The sequence below is a fragment of the Mobula birostris genome, chromosome 7 (genome assembly GCF_030028105.1).
Source record: "Mobula birostris isolate sMobBir1 chromosome 7, sMobBir1.hap1, whole genome shotgun sequence".
In the NCBI taxonomy this organism is placed as follows: Eukaryota; Metazoa; Chordata; class Chondrichthyes; order Myliobatiformes; family Myliobatidae; genus Mobula; species Mobula birostris.
The window spans coordinates 60,069,534-60,092,115 of record NC_092376.1 but is presented as its reverse complement, the minus strand read 5'-3'; the positions used below and the strand labels follow the sequence as shown (position 1 = coordinate 60,092,115).

General features: G+C 39.1%; 2 protein-coding genes across 4 annotated transcripts in view; one reads left to right on the top strand and one right to left on the bottom strand.

Moving 5' to 3' along the window:
- Window positions 1-1,848, top strand: part of eif5b (eukaryotic translation initiation factor 5B) — a 60,480-nt gene extending 58,632 nt beyond the window's left edge. The window contains exon 24 of the mRNA XM_072263277.1: window positions 1,091-1,848. Coding sequence (XP_072119378.1) covers window positions 1,091-1,198 — 108 coding nt within the window. The 3' untranslated portion in view covers window positions 1,199-1,848. The remainder of the gene's footprint in view (window positions 1-1,090) is intronic.
- A 6,284-nt stretch (window positions 1,849-8,132) lies between these two features.
- The window catches only part of rev1 (REV1 DNA directed polymerase), a 100,806-nt gene continuing 86,356 nt past the window's right edge, over window positions 8,133-22,582 (bottom strand). For 2 of the 3 annotated variants that reach the window (XM_072263274.1, XM_072263275.1), the window contains exons 22-23: window positions 12,624-12,726; window positions 8,133-8,574 (exon numbers count right to left, since the gene is read on the bottom strand). In XM_072263274.1, coding sequence (XP_072119375.1) covers window positions 8,463-8,574; window positions 12,624-12,726 — 215 coding nt within the window. In that variant the 3' untranslated portion in view covers window positions 8,133-8,462. Of the gene's footprint in view, window positions 8,575-10,359; window positions 10,500-12,623; window positions 12,727-22,582 lie in introns of all 3 variants that reach the window. The other variant, XR_011886582.1, reaches the window with a different exon arrangement.

The window sequence follows — 22,582 nt, the reverse complement described above, 5'->3', positions numbered from 1 at the left end:
TTACATGTTCTGTATGTTCTCAAATTTTTTTTTGTGTAATTAAACTTTAGCTCCGCATTTTATGGTAAATTAATTGTTATAACTTATTAATACAAATGTTATTAGTAAGATCAATGAAATTATTTGATATTGCTTAGCGGCAGTTCATTATTTCAAGACTACCTGTTTTAGCCTTGGGATGCATTTGAAATATGTTGCGATATTAAATATATTCTGTTTAATAGTGGTATTTATGCTTACATGAGGACAGCAAAAAGCTGAAAACCTTACTTGAATCAGAGGATATATGTTTCTTTCACTCTTAACCAAGAGGTTCTGCAGATGTTGGAAATCCCAAGCATGGTTTTAACTTCAGTCTGAATTTAGATCTACTTTCAAATGACATAAAGAAGAGTAGTTTAATGCATAATATGTTTTTCTAGTATTAATAAGTGCAATTCAACTGTGTCTAAAAATGATAAAACAACCTAGTGTTTAACTCATGATAAACTGTGGCTATAACTGATCATTTTTTCACTTCCTAGTTTAATTAATTGAACTCCAAGCAAGGATTCTAGAAAGCATAGCAGGTTCAGTCAGCATTGAAAAGCATTACTGCTTTGGTTGACATTTCATTAGAACTGTTGTATATCACTTTTATACCTAATAAAAATGAAATGAGAGAAACTGACTCTAGGAATCTAATCTACCTTAAACAAACAGTCCCGAATCCTTAAGGCAACAAAATCCATAAAAAATGAGTTTGAAGATCTGCCACTGTGCATAAAAATTTTTAAAAGTAGCTATCTAGTTTTGTGCCTTTCCTTTCTACAGTACTACAAGTGATAGCAGCTTTGTGTACATTAAACAGATGTCAAATGTAAATATTAGAGGAGCATGTTGCTGAAACTCCTAAGACTGATAGCAAATATTGAAGCCCATTATACAAAGAAAATGAAGCAGTAGAGGGAAGAACAACATATCAAAGTGAAGACTACGAAAGTGTTGATCATTCTTAGAAGTTCAAAGTGATTTGTCTTTGTCCAAAAAGTACGTACAATAGTCATCTTTTGTAGCTTTGCCTGTTGAATTATAATATTTTGTATTGCAGATCAGCCGACAATCCATTGATGCCTTGAAAGACTGGTTCAGAGATGAGATGCAGAAGTCTGATTGGCAGCTTATCATGGAACTGAAGAAAGTATTTGAAATTATCTAACTAATGCAGTTTGTTTTCATTTCAAAACTTCAGCAAAGGGAGAATTGAGTGTGATTTAAGGTCTGTGCTTAAACAAGACTTTAATAATAAGCCACGCTGGAGTGCTGAGAGCCAGAATCCAGAGTAAAAAGTGGTTATAGCTAGTAAACGTTTTCCATGACAAACCAAAACACTTGCACTGGTTTGACAGTGATCAGTTTTACATATTATTACAATTCTCAGTGTGCCTGGTTATTTTTCCTGCTCCTCCCTTATCTTCAGTACCAGTTGGTATTTTTAAATCTTTCCTTTCATTACTTGGAACTTGAAAGTAGTGCTCCCTAATCGTTTTAACTGTGTGAAATAATGAATAAAGTGTTTGAATCCTGTGAACTACAGTGCAGAAGCAGTGTACAGCCTTTTTGACAAGTAATTTTGGACATAGCGAATTTTTCTCTCATCCAGGAACTCTTTCTCAGTTATTTCATTTCACATACTCTGCTTTTGTGCCTATGAAATTTTATAGGGAATTAGGTAAGAGGAGAATTCCACCTGCATTGTGGGGAAAAAAATATAGAGCAGCCTTTTATTGTTTGTACAATTGATGGTTGTGTGACCCATACTGTAAACTTTCAAAGCTGAAATCACAAATAAAGCTGAAGATGATGACATTTGTATTTCTGGCAATGTATCATTCTAAAATCAAATATAATTGATAGGTGGAGGGTAATTCTTGACTAAGTAAAGCCCTGATGACTCACCAAAAATGTGTACAGGGAAAAACACAGTACAATGTTTCAAAGGGGACCAAAATAATGGCTGGTTGTGTTGCCACTGTTTGAAAGGCTTCATTGCACAAATTCCACCATACACCATACTCCATAATCCAATTATTTTATTGTTCATTGAGCGTCAGTCATCTTCTAGTACTTCTCCCAATGGCCATTCTTTTTGTTTCAGCAATGTGTATTCTCTCTTCAATTAGTCACAGTGAAGTGTAATTCTATCTTTTGTGTCAATGGAACTGAATTCCCGATGCAAAGGCAGTGGTAACATGGGCAGGTTCTGACCGACTGACTTAAAAGAAACCGAAACCAAATTTTACTATTTGAATATCCCTCAAATCATTGACTTAGGCCAGACCTGGTGAATTGTTAGATGAAACATATGGGTGTAGATTCCCTTTGCCATCACTATGACTTGCATACCATGGATTTAGATTTGTCTTTGTGCTTTTTCAAATTTGAATGTATGTATTTGTCTTCTCTATTCTCACATTAAGCTTTCTTATTTTAAAAAAAAAACAAGCAAAAATGATAGTTACTCAAAGATTTCACTAACATTTTCATGATCCTGGGATTTTCTGTGATGAACCATTATAAAATGAGAAGCAGGTTGACTTTTGAAACATAAATGGATTACAGTGCTGATTTTTAATTTTTAAGTGAGAAAAGGTTGACTATTTTCCATTCTTTTTGACTGCCAGTTTTCACTGTTTTATCTTAGTTTCTCCCGTGCTTTCTGTCCTCAGTTTGTCTCTCCTTTATGTATTTCTGTCCAAAGATTTATTTTTATTTTGATCGGAATTCAGATTTGTAGACTGAAGAATTTTCAAATTCAGTAGCAGTCTTTAACATGCTATGTGTTATCTTTTCCAGACCAGGAATACCATTTTTATTATTTTGGAAATTTAGAAGTAAAGTGCTTTAAAGCTATTGAGAAGTAATAATTGATTGCAGTTGATGTGTAGTATGGTTGAGCTAACATAGTGCTTAGGTTTCAATTGTTTTACCCTAATTAAATCACTAAAACAGGATATTTTGCCATGATCATATTTATGTTTGTCAGGTCTTGTTTAATCTGACTGCTGTTTCCAACAGTAGTGACTTGGCTTCAAATATACATCATTAGCTGTAAAGTGCTTTGGGATGTTGTGTCTCTGCAAAGTGGATGGTTTATATTATTTCTGTTTTCATTATCTGTGACTTCAGTTGTTTTTAATCTTATGATTTATTTCCATTCCTCCAAACTACAAGCTTTATTTATCTTTGAGAACTTTTGTTTTTCTTGCTCTTAAAGAATATTGATGTTGATGGCCAATGAATCCTCTTAGTACATGTTTGATATGTTATGTGATTGATGTGTTATGGCAGCTCCTTCAATGTGTGCAACTCATCTGCATCGTCAGTGTGGCCTTCTGGAAGTCAGTACAGGCTATGCTGAAAGTGTGGACCGTCATCATCATCAGTGATCACTCGTAGCCGAGTATGATTCTTCTGGTGGTTGATCTAGTCACTTGTGGGTCTTGAGATGACTGAAGAGGCGGATCCATGATTCACAAGTCCTATTGCAGTGTTGGCAGGTGTAGGTCATTGAAGTGGTGGTGGATGTAACTGGTTGGGCTTTTCCCAGTCTCTCCTTGCATTGAAGCTGCTTAGTCTCAGCAGCATGGTGGAGGTATTCTTTGAGCTGTGCAGTCCCCTCATAGACAGTACTTCTCTAGCTTTTCCTGTCCTGTGCTAATTTCTCCCATCCATTCAGATTGATGTGGGCCTTGATATTATCCTTGAACCACCTTTTCTGCCCTATGGGAGTGAGCTTTGCATCCTTGGTTGGCCAAACAGGAGTTGTTTTAGGGAGGAGGGAGTCAGGCATACAGATAATGTGGCTAATCCATCGCAATGATGCATCCCTGTTTGACCCCTATATCAACTTTAAAAGATGCTGTTTCAGAGCCGCTGTTGCACTCATATCATGGTATAAGAGCTGCAGGACCTTGAAGTATTTCTCCATGCACCTGATTTTAGACAGTACCTGCCAAAGGGCAGGACAATTTATGGAGTCAAATGCTTTTGCTTATGAAATGGAAAAATTTGTTCCCAGGCTTTCTCCTGTAAAACCCACTGTAAAAATCATGTCAGATGTTCCTCTGGCTGGACAGAAGCCACACTGAGACTCAGGCAGAAGATCCTCTGCCAGAGGTGAAAGCTGGTCACAAAATTCAGGTGAGTACCTTTCCTGGTGTAGAGAGGAGGGAGATGCCTCTATAGCCTTCCTTTAGGATTTCTGCTGGAATTCCATCAGACCCAGTGGCCTTGTTAATTTCTTGCAAGTTGTCTGCCTCTCTTTAATACTGGGAGGCTTACTCATGTCCTCCTTCATGGGTCATTGTGGGATCTGGTTGATGAAATCAATGTCAACAGTGGTGTTACAATTGAGTAGTTTCTGAATGTGTTCCTTCCATCAAGTATTGATGGCATTATTGTCCTTTAGCAGCCTTTGTCCATCTTTGGAGCAACGAGAGTTTAGGTCACAATGGTGTTGGCTATACACTACCCTGGTGGCAATAAAGAAGCCCCTGATATACAGCAGCTTGCTGACTCTAGTGATATCTAGGGCCCCCTCCGTCCATCACCTAAATATACTGCCTGCTCACTCCTAACTGGATTACCGCATCCAGTGGGGTCACCAAACTGCTGTCTGAAACAAAAGCATATGAATTTTGGAGCCTGGAATGTGTGGATATTTATGGACAGTGAAACCAGTAATTGGCCTGAAAGACATACTGCCATCATCTCAAGAGAGCTGAGAAGATTCCAAATTGACCTTGCCGTCCTCTCTGAAATGCAATTGGCTGAGGAAGGACAATTGAAGAAGAGTGGATACACCTTTTTCTGGAAGGGGAAATCACAAGTGCCTCTGCTCCAACCCTAGACTCACCAGACAATGTAAAGAGAACTTCTACACTAGCCTAGACTGCATACTATTCGATATTCCTAAGTAAGATAAGGTCATTCTTCTTGGCAACTTCAATGCTAGAGTTGGCAGGGACAGCGACTTCTGGAAAAGCACAATTGGGCAGGAAGGTGTTAGCAACATCAACTCCAATGGAGTGTTCTAACTCTGAGTGTGCTTGACCACGTGTTGATCAGCACGTACTATCACCCAGTTCAGTATGTGGAGACTGCATTTGCTAGTCTTTGGCATTTGGATATCTCTTTGCCTTGTTTCTCCTTTCTGAAGTGCGGCACCAGAGGCCAAGAACTCCTGGCCTTTGTGGTGCACTATATGCATTATTGCTCACTTATTTGGAATTTGTTTTGATTTTTGTAACTGCTATGGTAGATAGGGTTAGGCAGCCCCTCGGGATTGTGGGGATGGTTTTATAGTTTGAGGTGTCTAGTGTGTGATTCACAGATCTTTTCTCTGATGGGGAAAATGGTTTGTGATGTGCTCCTTCTGCTTTTGTAGAGCTTCTGTGTGGTCCTGATGCAGGGCTCTGAATAATCCTAATTTACCCCCCCACTTTGGTACTGGTCAGAATCAGATTTAATATCACTAGGATATCTTGTGAAATTTGCTGTTCTGAGGCAGTAGTACATTAGGTTATTAAAAAAGAAACTGAGTAGCAAATGATATATTTAAATGAAATACAGAAGAAATTTGAACACTACCAACAGTTCTATAAAGCTAGTAGTAATTGACAGAGGACTTCATACACAATTTACACCATCAGCAAAAAACACCACATGCAGATAAAGGACTGCCTTCATACAATGCTATCGATGATTGCATCCTCCAAATCTTTTTTCATTGTAACATTCAAGGTGATTGCCGTTACCTCGAAATTCTCCATAGTTCCTAAATTGAAGTGGTGAAATTGTTTCATTTTCACTCCCAGCTGTTTCTGACATCTCCAAGCCTCAATGCTTGAAATCATAGTGAGCAAAACAGTTCTGAATTGTCTTGCTGCTTATTCCTCACCAACTACCAGTGACAAAAATCACTGCTTTTTGAACACAAACATGCATCTGACACCATTTAAAAACTGATTATTCTAGGTATGGTGTAGCATCTAATGGCCATACAAGTGTAGTGACTGATGCTAGTTAGAATCTGTTCGGCACGTCTCCTGCCCCAATTAAGCAGCAGTGTCCCAAATAAGCAAAGGGAATAATGGCAATTTTCTCAATTAAATTTTTTTGTTCTTAGAGATGCCTGATTAACTGATTGCCCATTTAACTGGAATTCACTGTATATATCAAAAATAAATATAGTGCAAAAAAAAAGTTTTAAAAAAAGTGAGATAGTTTACATAGGTTAATAGTCCATTAAGAAATCAGATGGTGGAGGGGAAGAAGCTGTTTCTGAAATGTTCCATTATGTTGCAGTTTTACGAGATGTTGATGGGACTGCACTTGGAGAGCATTATGCACAGTTTTGGTCCTGCTTTTATAGGAAAGTCATTGTCAATCTGGAGCAGTTTTACAAGATGGTTCCTGGACTATAGGGAGAGATTAGTAACCCTGTATCTTTATTCCTTGGACTGGAGAAGCATGAGTGTGACCTCAGACTTTTATAAAATCATGAGTATTATAGATAAGGTGAATAGCTGTAGACTTTTCCCGGGGATGGTAGTTCAGAACTAGAACATACAGTTAAGAGATTTAAGAGACATGAATGGTAACTTTACACATTGTAGTGGGTATCTGCAATGGGCTGCCAAAGGAAGTAGTTGAGGTGGGTATAAGTGCCACATTTTAGAGGTATTTTCTTAGATACAGACCCAGCTGGTGGCATAGTGGCATCAGTGTTGGACTTCGGGACGAAAGGTCCCGGGTTCGAATCCAGCCAGTCAGCTCCCCTGCACACTTTCCATCGGTGCTGGTGATCTCTTTGGAAACTTACCCAGCAGAAGGCAATAGCAAACCACTGCTGTAACTTGCCTCGGACGCAATTCCCCACTATGTCAGAGGCGTGGAGGGAAATCGCCCGCTAACTGGAGAAACTCCGGATGTGACGTACCTTTCCTTTTCTTAGGTACATGGAGAGGAGACATTTGGAGGGTTGTGTGCTGAATGCATACAGTTGGACCAGCAGAAGGATGATTGGAATGGATCAGTTAGGCTGAAGGCCCTGTTTTTATGCTGTACGACTATGACTCTAATTTGAAGAGTTTCCCATTAGTTCTGAAGATGGATACCTAACCCATAGAAAGTTGTTGGTGACATACAGTATTACAGTGAGAAAGATAGGAAAGGATAGTTTTCATCAGGAGGGAGACAAGATAGTGGTTTACTGAGGCTATTAAAAATAATTTTATTACCTGAAATTAGGTGAAAAAAATCATTCTTGGACACCCAGAAAAATATGCAAAAGATGCTAGCATTCTACAGTCACAAATATCTTAGGCTTGCTGTTAGAATATAGGAAGCCCAGCAACCAACTTCTGCACGGTAACCTACTGCAAAAACAATTTTCATGTTGTCACATAAATAATAAATATTGGCTAGGTTATGGAGGAATGCAAACACGAGGAAATCTGCAGATGCTGGAATTTCAAGCAACACACAAAAGTTGCTGGTGAACGCAGCAGGCCAGGCAGCATCTCTAGGAAGAGGTACAGTCGATGTTTCGGGCCGAGACCCTTCGTCAGGACTAACTGAAAGAAGAGATAGTATAGTAAGAGGAATGACAGGGTTTGACTTCAGCTGAGATTTGTGCTCTAGTCTCCAACAAGCTTTGAACCTGGAAAAGTGGTATAAACTGGCTGCATGACATGACAGACTAGGCACCTATTCATTGAAACATTTCTAGCAAAGGTGGTTTACAATGTAAATTGAAGCAGGTCTTGTCTCACAAATTGGTTAATATTAACATTATGCAGTACACAATTCTGGAGGTGAGCAGCACTTTAAACTAAAATTGAAAACATGCAGTAGTTTTCAAACCTGTTAATTGCTTAAAGTTTTCTGCTTCATTTGTACCTGTTTAGAGTTGGTTAAAGATAAATTATAGGTACTCATAAGAAACAAGTATTCCCCAATATCAAATGTAAAATTTATACAAAAATAACTAACTTCATTGATCATAAAAACTAAGTTTTGGTAAATTGTTTGAAATGCCAATATACAACGTCTTCTGATTTTTTTTAAATATGACAGTAGACAAAATGTTATGAATTCACAACAAACTTTTTTATTAAATAGAAGTAAACCACTAAAAAACAAACTTATAAACAACAATTCTGTAAACACAATGTATTCTACATACATACTTTATACAACACAGTTATTTACATGCAACTTCAACAAGAATTTGGCACACAATATTTGCCAAGGGGGAAAAAACCTACAAAATGTTGTTTATCAGAAATGTTTCATAAAAACACAATGCGTTTCTACCATGCAAATTTTAAGAGCTTCACAAAGGTTTTATGGCACAAGATGAGAGCTCCAGGCTCCAGTGTTTTACAGTTTTTAAAAATATCACCAGCAGTGTCTTTTCATGTAAATTTTAACATGCTTCCATAGATTTGTTGCATTACAACCTGAACATTGTCAAGAATGAAATCAAAAGCCATGTTCCACAGGGAGTCAGCAGATTGTTGGATTAGCCTGTTAAAAAATAGTAAATATAGAAAGTATAATTTTCCTTGGATTCTGGTAAACAGTGACTTATTATAACAATTATGCAGCAGCCTGGAGCAAAAATACATCAAAAGTGTCTGCATCAAATTATAAAAGATGAAAAAACAAACAAGCTAAACTATAACAAACTAAAACTTCAGTGAAATTCTGATCTGAAGAAAAATTATTAATGATTTGGTTGTAAGCCTATATCCAAAATATTAATTCTTAATTTGTCTGTAGATTTCTAGATATGTTAAATGACAATTCAAGACTTTCTGCCAAAACCACATTAGTATAGATTCATATCCCCACCTCCCCACTTAAGAGTGACAGGTACTATCAATTTGTCACTTAAACTATGCAAGATCAAACTCTATTGCCAAAGTAGCATGATCCACTGCCACTTCTGAATTGCACTAATGGTTAACATCATGCATTGTACTGATCTTTCTGATGTCATTTAATTAATGGCATTCAAATATGAAATGCTAACAGGTATTTTATATTTCAATGGTAGGTACTAAATAAAAACAGATAATATTTGCACTGGTGTCGTGACAGATTTGAAGATCAGCCAAACTTGTAACACCGATGATTACTGTGGCCACCTACCTTACAGACTGTGTAGCTAAGTTAATTTTCTTAACAGTGGTAAAATCTTATGTATTACTATTGTTTATTTTATGTGCAATAAGTTGTTGTATACTTAAAGCATGAGGTTCCAAGCCTTAGAGTACCAGCAAGGTTTTAAACTATAAGAATAAAAATGAGAGCTCCGGAATTAAAGTTATTTCAAAAGGAATGAAAAACTCAAGAGTACCAATTACAAGCAAGAGAAGAATCATGTATGATTTTCCTTGCCCAGCAAGTGCTAAGTTCAGCAGCCTTTCCAGAAATGTCAGCAAAATTCAAAGACTTAGATTTTATACAAACGTGTAACTGAATGGTTAGTAAGGGGGTGGGGGAGGAGAGCAGGAGTCCTTTGGTATGAAAAAGAAAACCAAGGAACCTGAAGTTTAAATAATGTGCTTCAATTTGAAGTCAAGGGTAGGAGAAATGCAAAAACTACTGATAGGAAAGAACAAAAGGAAGGAATTACCATAGGTAATGGTGATAGTTGCTGATTATATGATGAGGAAAAGCATTCCTGAAGAACAGAAAAAGTCCACTGCTCCACAGGGTAAAGATGGCCTCAATCTGATTTAGGCATTGGCAAAAGGACAAAATATTGTGCAAGTCAAGAGCATTTTCTTTGAAAGAGTATTTCAGATATTAAAGTGTGGAATTGTCACAATGGGGTTAGGTGAGTGGTGGAGGTTGTCATTAATAAATGGATGGATGAATGAACAAAAGGAGAAAGTGTATAAGATAGAAACACTCGGATTTATGATGGAGTCATGGAATGTACTATCACTAGAACAATTTGAAAGTTAAAAGTTGCTCGATGGGGAGGTGGGAAATGGTAACTTTATTTAGAAATGTACATCAAATGATTTGGAGAATTCCAAGGCAACTATTTAGAACCTAGTTGACTTGGTAAAACAAACTTCAATCCTCAGTAAATCCTAACTAGAAATATTCTTATGCTCCAGTGCCTTTCTATTATGGACCAAAAATCAAACTGCAACCTGGCACTAATTTTAATGTTGGTTGGGGGAGGGGCAGTACTATAATTTGTTGTTTAACTATTTAGGCAAAAATCCCTCTGGGGCAGCACAACAGTGGCAGCAAAATTATCATGTGGCATATATAATGGCAGGAGTCACTTACGCACAAGTTCCTGGAATTTCTGCAAAATGATAATAATGGTGTACGCTGTAGATGCACCATTACTATGGCACAAGCTTTCAGTAAATGCAAGCCCATTGAAGATTAATGGCGTACGACAAGAGTAAGTTTGAAGGCACTACCTTGAGAATAACAAATGTAATACAGTCAGCACCATGAAATTGGACAGAACTTGCAATAATAAATGTTTATGTTGGCCATAATAAGGAAACACAAAGGGGAGATTTTTTTTTCACTATAATCATTGTGACTGAGATCACAGAAAAATGTGGCAAGGGAATCTACTTTTCCTTAAAGGAGTTAGCAGATGTAACAGCAATGAAGGAACAGTGGGAAAGAGCATTTGCAGAAATCAGATATGCAAAGGAACAAGAATAGTCAACTGCTGAAAATGCTGCAAGACAGCAGTAAAAATACTTAAGCACAATTACATTTAGAACTATTATGGATTTACAACTGTATGTAGAGTAATGCTGTCTGTTCATGTACTAAATCCAATATAAAGTATATAAAACAGATCAGTCTAGCAACAGTACTGAACCAAGAAGCTACTGGATGTGATACGGGGAAAAAATGGTCATGAAATGTATTCAAGCAGAATAGGCAAATGACTGATTATTGAACTGGGAAAAATTACATTAACAAGAGAACTGTTAAGTATTATATGGAATATCCTACAAGATACAGCTGATTGAAGGCAGAAAAGTCTATATGTGAGGAGATAAATACATGTAAAGAATTGGAATTGAATGTGAGGGAAAGGTCTATTCATGTGAATCAGGTATGATCAAGATGATCAGTTATTTATCAGACCAAAAGACTGAATTTTATTCAGCCCTGATGACTGCCAACAGTAATCACAGAAGTTATTAGGAATGGTAATCTCAGCAGATGGGCAGCGTCGATTTATTTTAACAAAAATCTTAGCTATGCAGCATCAACAACAAAATAATATAACAATTCAGATTTATCATAAGTTACTTTAGATGGATTTGGCACAAAGGGATTTTTAAAGGGATGGCATAATGATGCATAGTTTAAAGGAGAAGCTTGAAACAGTCTTGCTGTGTATGATAGGTGACAATTTAAATGTGTCAGTCCAAACAACAATACAGAACATCATCTAGGGCCTTGAACAAGAGTAATTCCCAATATCTTGGTAACAAAAGGAACAACAAGTTAGTTATTAGTAGATCAGAAATGTCAAGAACATCTTTAAAATGTGATGTGTAAGACAGTTGCGTAGCAGAGTGGATTTTAAAATCTCAGACCTGCATTTGTACCCTGCCCATGTTTGGGCGACGGGGAGAGAAAACTACTTTTTTTTTCCACTATGTTCATAGTGAAATAAGTTTGTCACTGAGACCAAATTTATATTTGACCTCAACAAAACAGTAAGTTACGAAATCAATCACTGCAATTAGAATATCCATCACTTCCCTGGCACTGATACAGTGATCAGGAGCACAAAAATATCAATTGATTTAGAATGAACCTCACAATATTGTCACAACTAATCTCTTCTACATAACTTGCAAAGCATTTTTCATAGATCATATAAGACCCATCTGTTTCTAACTTGCAATGTTACTCAAAGATCACAGGATGATTACTTTGGGAAAATGGTAAAAGTAAGTATAGGGTCAAGATGCATATGGCCAATTCATGCCCCTTCCTTTTTTTCTTACATTACAATGGCTTCTCAGATTGAACCCAGTCTATTTTCTTGAAGACATAAAAAGTTGGAATCTGCATCTAATTTTAATTAGCAAATACAAACCAATGAGTTGCCTAAATTGGGGGAAAGGCCCTCCTTTGCTCATCTTGCAATCTCTACAGCATAGACAAGAAAGAATAAAGAACTGCATGAGGAATGCAGATTATTGAAAATTTCTGATGTACAATCCTGTGGTGCATAGAGGATATGAACAAGAACAAAAGTGATTCATAATTTATGAAAAATAATTTTACATTAGAGTAAATTTAACCATGCATAGCCAGAAGCAACTCCAACCTGGGGACATCATGATTTATGGAATCTAAACTTACATCCCACTAACAATGAAGATTTAAACTGTTAAGACAACATACAAAAATCATGACTCAAAACTCTAAACTATTTTATAATTAGCCACAGTTCAGCAAACAAATAAGATCAACTAAAAGTAGGACATAATTCTACAAAGTATACCTGAGTTGGATATTACAGTAAACACAATATATCTTGACACAAATGTACTTATTACCTTTTCATGTACTTAATAACGAGGTCCAACTTTTCTAGATCTTTTTCTTCAATGAGGTCAGTACAATACTTAACAACCTGCAAAATATCCTCTTCCACAGGTTCTATACAAATAAGTAAAAAAAAATTAGAGCATTAATAGAAATCCACATTCAAATCCGTTACTTTGTTTGTCAAGGACAATGCACCCTGTGCAATATAATTTTCTCTAAAGTACTTAATACCTGTCCAAATCTCTTACTAATTCTCTGAAACCTCTGTGGCTACGATTTGAAGCAGAAATTTAACAACTGGAACAGCCTGCACCACTTCCCCCATTTTAACAACTAAATAATTCACTGCTGTGCCATGTAGCAAACTTCAATCAACCCTAGCATTCCAGTTCATCTGTGACACTGCCAAGCTGTAGTCAACCACATTCTGAGTTGTAGAGTAAACTTCAGCATCATATATTGAATAGAAATCGGGTCATCTGAGTTTTATTAAACCAGGAATTTCATGCATTATCCGACCTACTGAAATTGTACTCTAAGCTCTGAAGAGCCTAAGAGCTACATATAAACTTCCAAAATGTATCACTGAGCTGCTATGAGTATGACATCTATTAATCCTGTTGCCCAGAACTTGGTCTGTGGCCCTCTATGCCTAAGCAATTCAAATGTTCGAGACACTTCTTGAGTGCTGTCAATAACCCATTGCTAGCCACACTCTTGAACAGCACTCCAGGCACTTAACACTCTCTGGGTGAAGAGGCCCTCATATCCCCTACAATTCACTTCTTTCTTACTCAAAACCAATGTCCTCTACTTTAATTTATCTAGTGTTGATATGGGAATTTTTTTTCTGCAATCTATCCTAACTATACATTCCAAACATGTTCCCTCTGAACCAGCTCTGCTCTGGAGAGAACAGATCAAGCTTTTCCAGTCACTCCTCATCAATTAACTACGCCGTCTCATGCATTCCTGGTGAATCTCTCCTGAACTCTCACCAGGTCAATTACATCCTTCCTGTAACTTGGTGACCTTAACTGTTTGCAGTAGCCCAGCTGAGGTCTGAGCAAGGTTTCATAAAATTGGAATACAACTCCCTACTACTGATTTCATTGAGGGCTAGTATCCCATCTGTCTTCCTCACATTATCTACCAACATTGCCGCTTTCAGGATTCTATGAATTTGTCCTCCAATGTCTCTCCATTCATCAATACTTTCTAACTGCCTTTCATTTGTTCTCCCAAGATGCATCACCTTACATTTGTCTGGATTAAACTTGGCCATTTTTCAGCCCATTTCACCAACACATCAATATATGTATCTCTGCAGCCAACGAATACCGTACACACAATCAAAAACCCCACCAGTCTTTATGTCAGCCATGGAATTACTTTGCCTCCCAAATCAACATGCAAGTCATAGAAAACTACAGCATAGAAACAGACCATAGCCCTCCATCCATATACCTATCCAAACTTCTCTTACATGTTGAAATTGAAATCACATCCACCACTTGCACTGGCAGCTTGTTCCATAATCTCACCACCCTCTGAGTGAAGAAGTTTCTATTCATGTTTCCCCTTAAACATTGCACATTTTACTCTTAACACATGACCTCTAGTTGTGGTCTCACCCAACCTCCTGGAAAACATTTACTCTCTCTTTACATTTACCCTATCAATACCCCTCATAATTTTGTATACCTCCATCCAAACAAATTTCTCCTCCATTTTTTACGTTCTAGGGAATAAAGTTCTAACCAATTTAATCTTTCCTTAATAACTCAGGTCCCCCAGTTCCAGCAACATCCTTGTAAAGTCTCTCTGCACTTTCAATCTTATTTATATCTTTCCTGTAGGTAGGTGACTAAAACGGCATACAACACTCTAAATTAGGCCGCACTAATGTCTTATATAGCGCCTATAAAAAGTATTTACCCCTCCTTGGAAGTTTCATATTTTATTGTTTTACAACATTGAATCATAGTGGATTTAATTTGTTTTTTTTGACACTGGTCAACAGAAAAAGACTGTCAAAGTGAAAACAGATTTCTACAAAGTGACCTAAATTAATTACTGTACAAATATAAAGCACAAAATAATTGATTGCATAAGTATTCAGCTCCTTTAAGTCAGTATTTAGTAAATACATCTTGGGGAGCAATTACAGCCTTGAGTGTGTGTGAATAGGTTTCTATCAGTTTTGCACATTTGGACACTGCAATTTTTTCCCATTCTTTACAAACTGCTCAGGCTCTGTCAGATTGCCTGGGGATCAAGAGTGAACAGCCCTTTTCAAGTCCAGCCACATATCCTCAATTGAATTGAGGTCTGGGCTCTGACTTGGCCATTCCAGGACATTAACTTCGTTGTTTTTAAGCCATTCTTGTGTAGCTTTGGCTTTATGCTTGGGGTCTTTGTCTTGCTAGAAAACAAATCTCCCAAGTTGCAGTTCTCTTGCAGACAGCATCAAGTTTTCCTCCAGGATTTCCCTGTATTCATGCATTCATTTTACCCTCTACCTTCACAAGCCTTTCAGGGCCTGCTGCAGTGAAGTATCCCCACAGCATGACGCAGCTACCACCATACTTCACTGTAGGGATGGTGTGTTTTTGATGACATGCGATGTTTGGCTTATGCCAAACATAGCATTCAGTCTGATGGCCAAAAAGCTCAGTTTTGGTTTCATCAGATGATAGAACCTTCTTCCAGCTGACTTCAGAGTCTCCCACATGCCTTCTGGCAATCTCTGGCTGAGATTTCATGTGAGTTATTTTCAACAGTGTCTTTCCCTTTGCCACTCTCCCATAAAGCTGCAACTGGTAAAGCATCCAGGCACAGCCACTGAAGCTTGTAACTCCTCGAGTTGTCATAGATCTCTTGGTGGCCTCTCTCACTAGTCCTCTTCTTGCATGGTCACTCAGTTTTTGAAGATGACCTGCTCTAGGCAGATTTACAATTGTGCCATATTCTTTCCATTTCTTGATGATTGACTTAACTGTACTCCAAGGGATATTCAGTGACTTGCAAATCTTCTTGTACCCATCTCCTGACTTGTGCTTTTCAATAACCTTTTCATGTAGTTGCTTGGTGTGTTCTTGTCTTCAAGGTATAATCTTTGCCAGGATACTGACTCACTAGCAGTTGGACCTTCTAGATACAGGTGTATTTTTACTACAGTCATTGAAACACCTTGACTGCACATGGCGATCTCCATTTAACTAATTATGTGACTTTAAAACCAATTGGCTGCATCAGTGATGATTTGGTGTGTCATATTAGAGCTGAATACTTATGCAATCAATTATTTTGTGTTTTATATTTATAATTAATTTAGATCACTTTGTAGAGATCCATTTTCCCTTTGACATGAATGAGTCTTCTTCTGTTGATCAGTGTTAAAATAAGCCAAGTGATTTAATGTTGTAAAACAATAAAACATGAAAACTTCCGGGGGGGGGGGGGGGAGACGGACTACTTTTTATAGGCATTGTACAACTTCAACATAACACCCTAACTCCTGTATTCATTACTTTGACCTATGGAGGCTAAGGTGCCAAAAGCTGTCTTTATGACCCTATCTACCAGTGATGCCACTTTCAAGGAATTATGGACCTGTATTCCCATATCCCTTTGTTGTACCGCACACCTCAGTGTCCTAACACTCGATATGTAAAACCTACCCTGGTTGGTCCTCGCAATTGTCTGCGTTAAATTCCATCTGCCATTTTTTAATCCATTTTTCCAGCTGGTCCGGATTCTGCTGCAAGCTCTACTAGTCTTCCTCGCTGTTCACTACATGCCCAGTCCTGGTATCACCTGCATATTTGCCGATCCAGTTTACCATATTATCATCCAGATCGCTGATAAAGATGACAAACAACAACGGACCCAGCACCAATCCCTGTGGCACTCCACTTGTCACAGGCCTCCAGTCAGAGAGGCAACCATCTACTACCACTCTTTAGCTTCTCCAGCAAAGCCAATGTCTAATCCAATATAATATCTCATATTGAATGCCAAGTGACTGAACCTTCTTGACCTATCTCCCATGTGGGACCTTGTCAAATGCCTTGCTGAAGTCCATGTAGACAACATCCACTACCTTGCCTTCATCAACTTTCCTGGTATCATCCTCAAAAAAACTCTAAGATTGGTTAGACACAACCTACCAAGCACAATGCCATGCTGACTAACCCTAATCAATCCCTGTCCATCCAAATACTCATATATCCGGTCTCTTCGAATACCTTCCAATAAACTTTCGCATAAACTTTCCCACTACTGATGTCAGACTTATGGACTATAATTGCCTGGCTTATTCTTGGAGCCTTTCTTAAACAGCAGAACAATATTAGCTATCCTCCAATGCTCCACTACCTCACTTGTTGCTAAGGATGATTTAAATATCTGATAGGACATCTGTAATTTCTGTTCTTACTTCCCATAGCATCCAAGGGAACATCTTGTCAGGTCCTGGGGATTTGTCCACCCTGATTGGCTTCAAGACAGCAAACACCTCCTCTGTATCGGGTTGATGACCTTGCTGCTGCTTTGTCTCACTTCTATAGACTGTATCTGTCCCCCGAGTAAATACGTTAAGTTGAAGTTAAAGTCTGTCCCGAGCCTTATAGATTCATCAGGCGGGTGCTTATGCCGGTTTCCGTGGCGTGAAGCGACTGAGAGTACGAGACTCTCCCACCCCCCCCCCCACCCCGCCCGGATAGGACACCAGTCTATCGTGAGGTTAACCCCAGCATTTTGCCGGTATCCATTTTCAGCTGGGTGGACTGGAGCAGTGTGTGGTTAAGTGTCTTGCTCAAGGACACAACACGGTGCCTCGCCTGGGGCTCGAACTCGCGACCTTCAGATCGCTAGTCCAACGCCTTAACCACTTGGCCACGCGCCACACCGAGTAAATACAGATGCCAAAAAATCAATTTCACATCTCCCTCATCTCTTTTGTCTCCATGCATAGATCACCATTCTGATCTTCCAGGGGACCAATTTTGTCCTTTGCAATCCTCTTGCTCTTAACATAACTGTAGAATTCCTTAGGATTCTCCTCACCTTGTCTACAAGAGCAACCTCATACCGTCTTTTAACCCTCCCAATTTCTTTATGTTCTCTTGCATTTCTTATACTCAAGTACCTCATTTGTTCCTATCTGCCTATACCTGCTATGCACCTTTTTTTTTCCTTAACCAGGGCCTCAATATCTCTCTCGAGAACTAAGGCTCCCTAAAACTGTAAACCTGGCCTTTGATTCTGCTTTAGTACAAGCTTTGTACTCTCAAAATTTTACTTTTGAATGCCTCCCACTTATCAAGTATACCTTTGCCAGGAAACAGTCTGTCCCAATCCACATGTGCCAGATCCATTCTGATACCAGCAAAACTGGCCTTTCTCCAATTTAGAATCTCAGCTCAAGAACCAGACAGATCCTTTTCCATAATTACCTTGAAACTATTGGCATTATGATCAGTAAACACAACGTGTTTCCCTATACAAACTTCTGTCACTCGCCCTGTCTCAGTCCCTAACAAGAAATCAAGTATTGTACACTCTCCTGTTGGGATGTCTATGTACCGATTAACGAAAAGTTCCTGAACTCATTTGATAAACCTATCCCATCTAGTCCTTTTGCAGTATGGCAGTCCCAGTCAATAGGTAGAAAGTTAAAAACACCTGCTATCACAATCTTGTATTTCTCCCAGTTGGGTTACAGTCAGTGAGCGGTTGTGCAGGAGCTGAAAGGTGGATAAAAAATGGTGCCAGCAAACAACACGACCAAGGGCGATGTCCTCCAGATGGTTCACTTCTTTTCTTTCAAATATGGATCTGTTACTGTTGGAGCCTGTGATCTACATTTTGGTGGTGTGTTCTTGGGCTGATTAAGCTTTACTGTCTCTGAGGGTGTTCTGTGAGGCATGTAGCCTCGAGGCTAAGAAGCCTAGAGACAGGGTGTGAGGCCATGATTGATTCCATTTCTTGATGATCAAAGCACCAATAAAGATTAAAATCATCAAGGCGAGGGAGTGTACAGCACTATCTCTCCCCCTCTTGCTTGTTGTTCCCAGAGGAAGGTCTCTGCATTCAGATGATCATTCTCTCAATGCTGCCAGAGGATGGTGCCAGAGTTTTGGGATTTAGGCAAGGTTTAATTGACGTGATTTATGTTTTGACTCTGTAGCTCATGTTACAACGTGTTTCTGGGCGCTCCTTTATTTTGTTGCTATTTTGGGCGATTTTGAATCAGGGCAGACTGCAGATAATGAACACTGAGCTGAACTGAATATGCCTGGACTCTTTTGATTTTGTGTTTTTCGCTTGTTTGTTTTTGATTGCCATTTGCGCGATTTGTTTCTTCTTGCACACGGGGGGGGGGGTTGATGTTTATCTTTGAATGGGTTCCATGTTTTTTTTTGTTTTATGAATCTCAGGGCTGTATACTGATACTGCATACATACTTTGATAATAAATGTTCTTTGATTCTTTCAATAGTCTGTGATCTCTCTACAAATTTCTCTAAATCCCATGGATTTAGGTGGTCTGTAACACTGCCCCAGTAACATGGTCATACTTTTCTTATTCTTTAGTTCTACCCATGAGGCATCACTAAACAAGCAATCTGTCCTGACTGAGCACTGCTGTGACATTTTCCTTGACTAGTAATGCCACTGTCCCCCTTTAATCCCTCCTGCTCTATCATGTCTAAATCAACAGAACCCCAGAATAGGAGATGTGTGTGTTGCCCCAGAATATTGAGCTGCCAGTCCTGCCCCTCCAGAAACCAAGTCTCACTAATAGCTACAATATCGTAATTCCATGTGTTCATCCATGCCCTGAGCTCACCTGTCGTTCCTATAATACTTCTTGAAATATACACAACCTTTTGATTCCTGACTTTGTATGAGGTCTTAACATCTGTTTCCACAACCACTTCATTCTCTGTTCTGGCACTCTGGTTCCTGTCTCCCCGTAATCTCCTCCCCAACCATGCAGTACTAGTAAGCATCCCTACCAGAATATTACTCCCCCTCCAATGTGGGTACAAACTGTCTCTTCTATGCAGGTCCCGCCAGCCCTGGAAGAGAGCCCAATGATCAAAAAGTCTGAAGCCCCACACCCCCCACCACCTACACCAACTCCTTAGTCACGTGTTAAACTGTATGATCTTCCTATTTCTGGTCTCAATAGCACATGACATGGGTAGCAGTTCTGAGATCACAAGCCTGGATGGAGTTAACTTAGCACCTAATTCCCTGCAATCACTCTGCAGAACCTCGTCCCTCTTCCTACCTATGTCACTGGTACCTATATGGAGCATGACCATAAGCAGGAGCTGCTCACCCTCCCACTTAAGAATGCTAAGGACTCGATTTGAGATATCCCGGACCCTGGCAGCCAGGAGGCAGTATACCATCTGGGAATCTCGCTCTCAACCACGGAACTCCTTTCTGTTCCCCAAACTAACAAATCCCCTTTCAGCACAGCGCAGCTCTTCTCCTCCCTTTCCTTCTGAGCTACAGAGCCAGATTCTGTGCCAGAAACCTGACTGACTTTCGTCTGCTAGGTCCAATGTGGTGTACTTGTTGTTTAGGGGGATGGCCATGGGGGTACTCCGCACAGGCTGTTTAACCCCTTTCACCTTCTTGATTGTCACCCAGTTTCCTGCACCTCGGGTGTAACTACCTCTCTATATGTCCTATCTTACACCCCCTCAGCCTCATGAATGATCCGGAGTTCATCCAGCTCCAGCTCCAATTCTAATTCTTTAATGCAGATGCACTTCTTGTAGGTGAAGTCGTCAGGGATACTGGAGGTCTCCCTGCCTTGCACATCCCAAAAGAGAAACATTCAACTATCCAGCTGCTCTAACTGTGCAATTATAAAGAAAGAAACAATAAATAAACTCAAAAAAAGTCTACCTAGAGCTTTCCCCTTCTCTCACTGAAGCCTCAAAAAGCTACAGCCTCAAAATCCCCACTCTAACACTGTCCACTCTAACAAAGGCTGCTCCGCTTGCCACGTCTTTTAACTTGCACTTGCTAATGAATTCTGATCTCTGATTGATCACTGTTCAAACGCTGAAACTCCTGCTAAGCGCTACTTTTTAATACACACTCGCTGACCTGATTGGGCTACTCCTCCTCATACTCCTGATCTCTGGCTGGCTGTTATTCAAACGCTCATTCATGCATATTACAATCAAGCAAGTTCCCAGCATTGATCTATGTGTGATACCATTAGTCTTATGGCATCCAATCATAAAAGCTACCCTCTATCACCATCCTCTGTCTCCCATTACCAAGCCAATCTGGATCCAGTTTACCAACTTGCCCTGGAATCTACAACTTTGACAGGGTCCCACAATGAGAAACTGATTCAAAGGCTTTACTGAATTCCATGTAAACCACACATACTTCCAGAATCAATAAATTCGGTTATGTCTTCAAAGAATTCAATTCAATCAAATTGGTCAAACAGAATCTGCCTTTAATAAAACTTCGTTGGACTGCCTGTGATTAGGCCTTGCTTTTCCAGATAATCATTAATGCTCTCTCTCAAATATTGTGTTCTGCATTTTCCTTACCACTGCTGTTAGGCTCATAGTTCAAGAGTTACTTGGCTTTTCCCTGCTGCCTTTCTTGAAAAGAGGGATCATGTCTGTTCTACAGTCATTTTACCTTATTTTCATCCAGTAAACATTTTAAAACCTTAGCCAGAGCCCCAGCAAGCTATTTCCTTGCATTCTGCAGCAGCCTGGGCTAAATCTCATCAGTCCTGGGGACTTATTCATCTTTAGGCCTGTCTAGGCATTAAAGAACCTCCCCTTTATTTATGGAGATCTGCTTTTGACTTTCACTGACCCCCCTTCACTGAATCATTCAGCTACAAAATCTGTTTCCTTTGTGAACACCAGTGTACAGTATTAATTCAGAACCTTATGTATACCTTCTAGCTCTAGCACAGATCACCCCCCCTTGTCCTGATGGGCCCTACCTTGTTTTCATTTTCATTTAATAAGCCTCTGGATTCACTTTAATCCCATCTACAAGGGATTTCTTGTGATCCTTCCTTCCATTCCTAATTTTCTTTTTAAGTATCTCCCTGCACTTCTTATATTCTTGACAGGTCTCCTCCATCATTAGTTATATATATTAACTCCTTGGTTATATGCTTCCTTCAGAATTATAATCAGGTTTAATATCACTGGCATAAGTCATGCAATCTGTTTTGTGGCAGCAATGCATTGTAATACATAATAAAAAAAATACAACTTACAATAAAAAAATTTAAAAATTAAATAAGTTGTGTAAAATGAGAGCAAAAGAACACTGAGGAAGTGTATATGGGTTCATTGTCCATTCAGAATTCAGAGGGGACAAAGCTGTAGCTAAAGTGTTAAGTGTGTGTCTTTGGGCTCCTGTACCTCCTTCTTGATGGTAGCAGTGAGAAGGGGGCATGCCTTGGGTCCTTAATTACAGATGCCGCCTTTCTGAAGCATCGCCTTTTGAAGATGTCCTGGATGCTGGGGATGCTAATGCCCATGATGGAGATGGCTAAGCTTGTAACTTACTGCAGCCTTTTCTGATACTGTGCAGTTGCTCCACCATACCAGATGGTGATGCAACCAGTTAGAATGCTCTCCACAGTATACATCATGGCCACTTTATTCGGTACACATGTGTACCTGCTTGTTAATACACATAACTAATCAGCCAATCATGTGGCAGCAATTCAATGCATAAAAGCATGCAATTCTGTTGTTGTTCATATCAAACATCAGAATGGGGAAGAAATATAATTTAAGTGATTGTCGTGGAATGATTGCTCGTGCTAGATGAGGTGTTAAGTCTCTCAGAAATGGCTAATCTGGGATCTTCACGCACAAGTCTCTAGGGTTTACAGAGAATGGTGCAAAAAATATATATCCAGTGAGTGGTAGTTCTGTGAGTGAGAA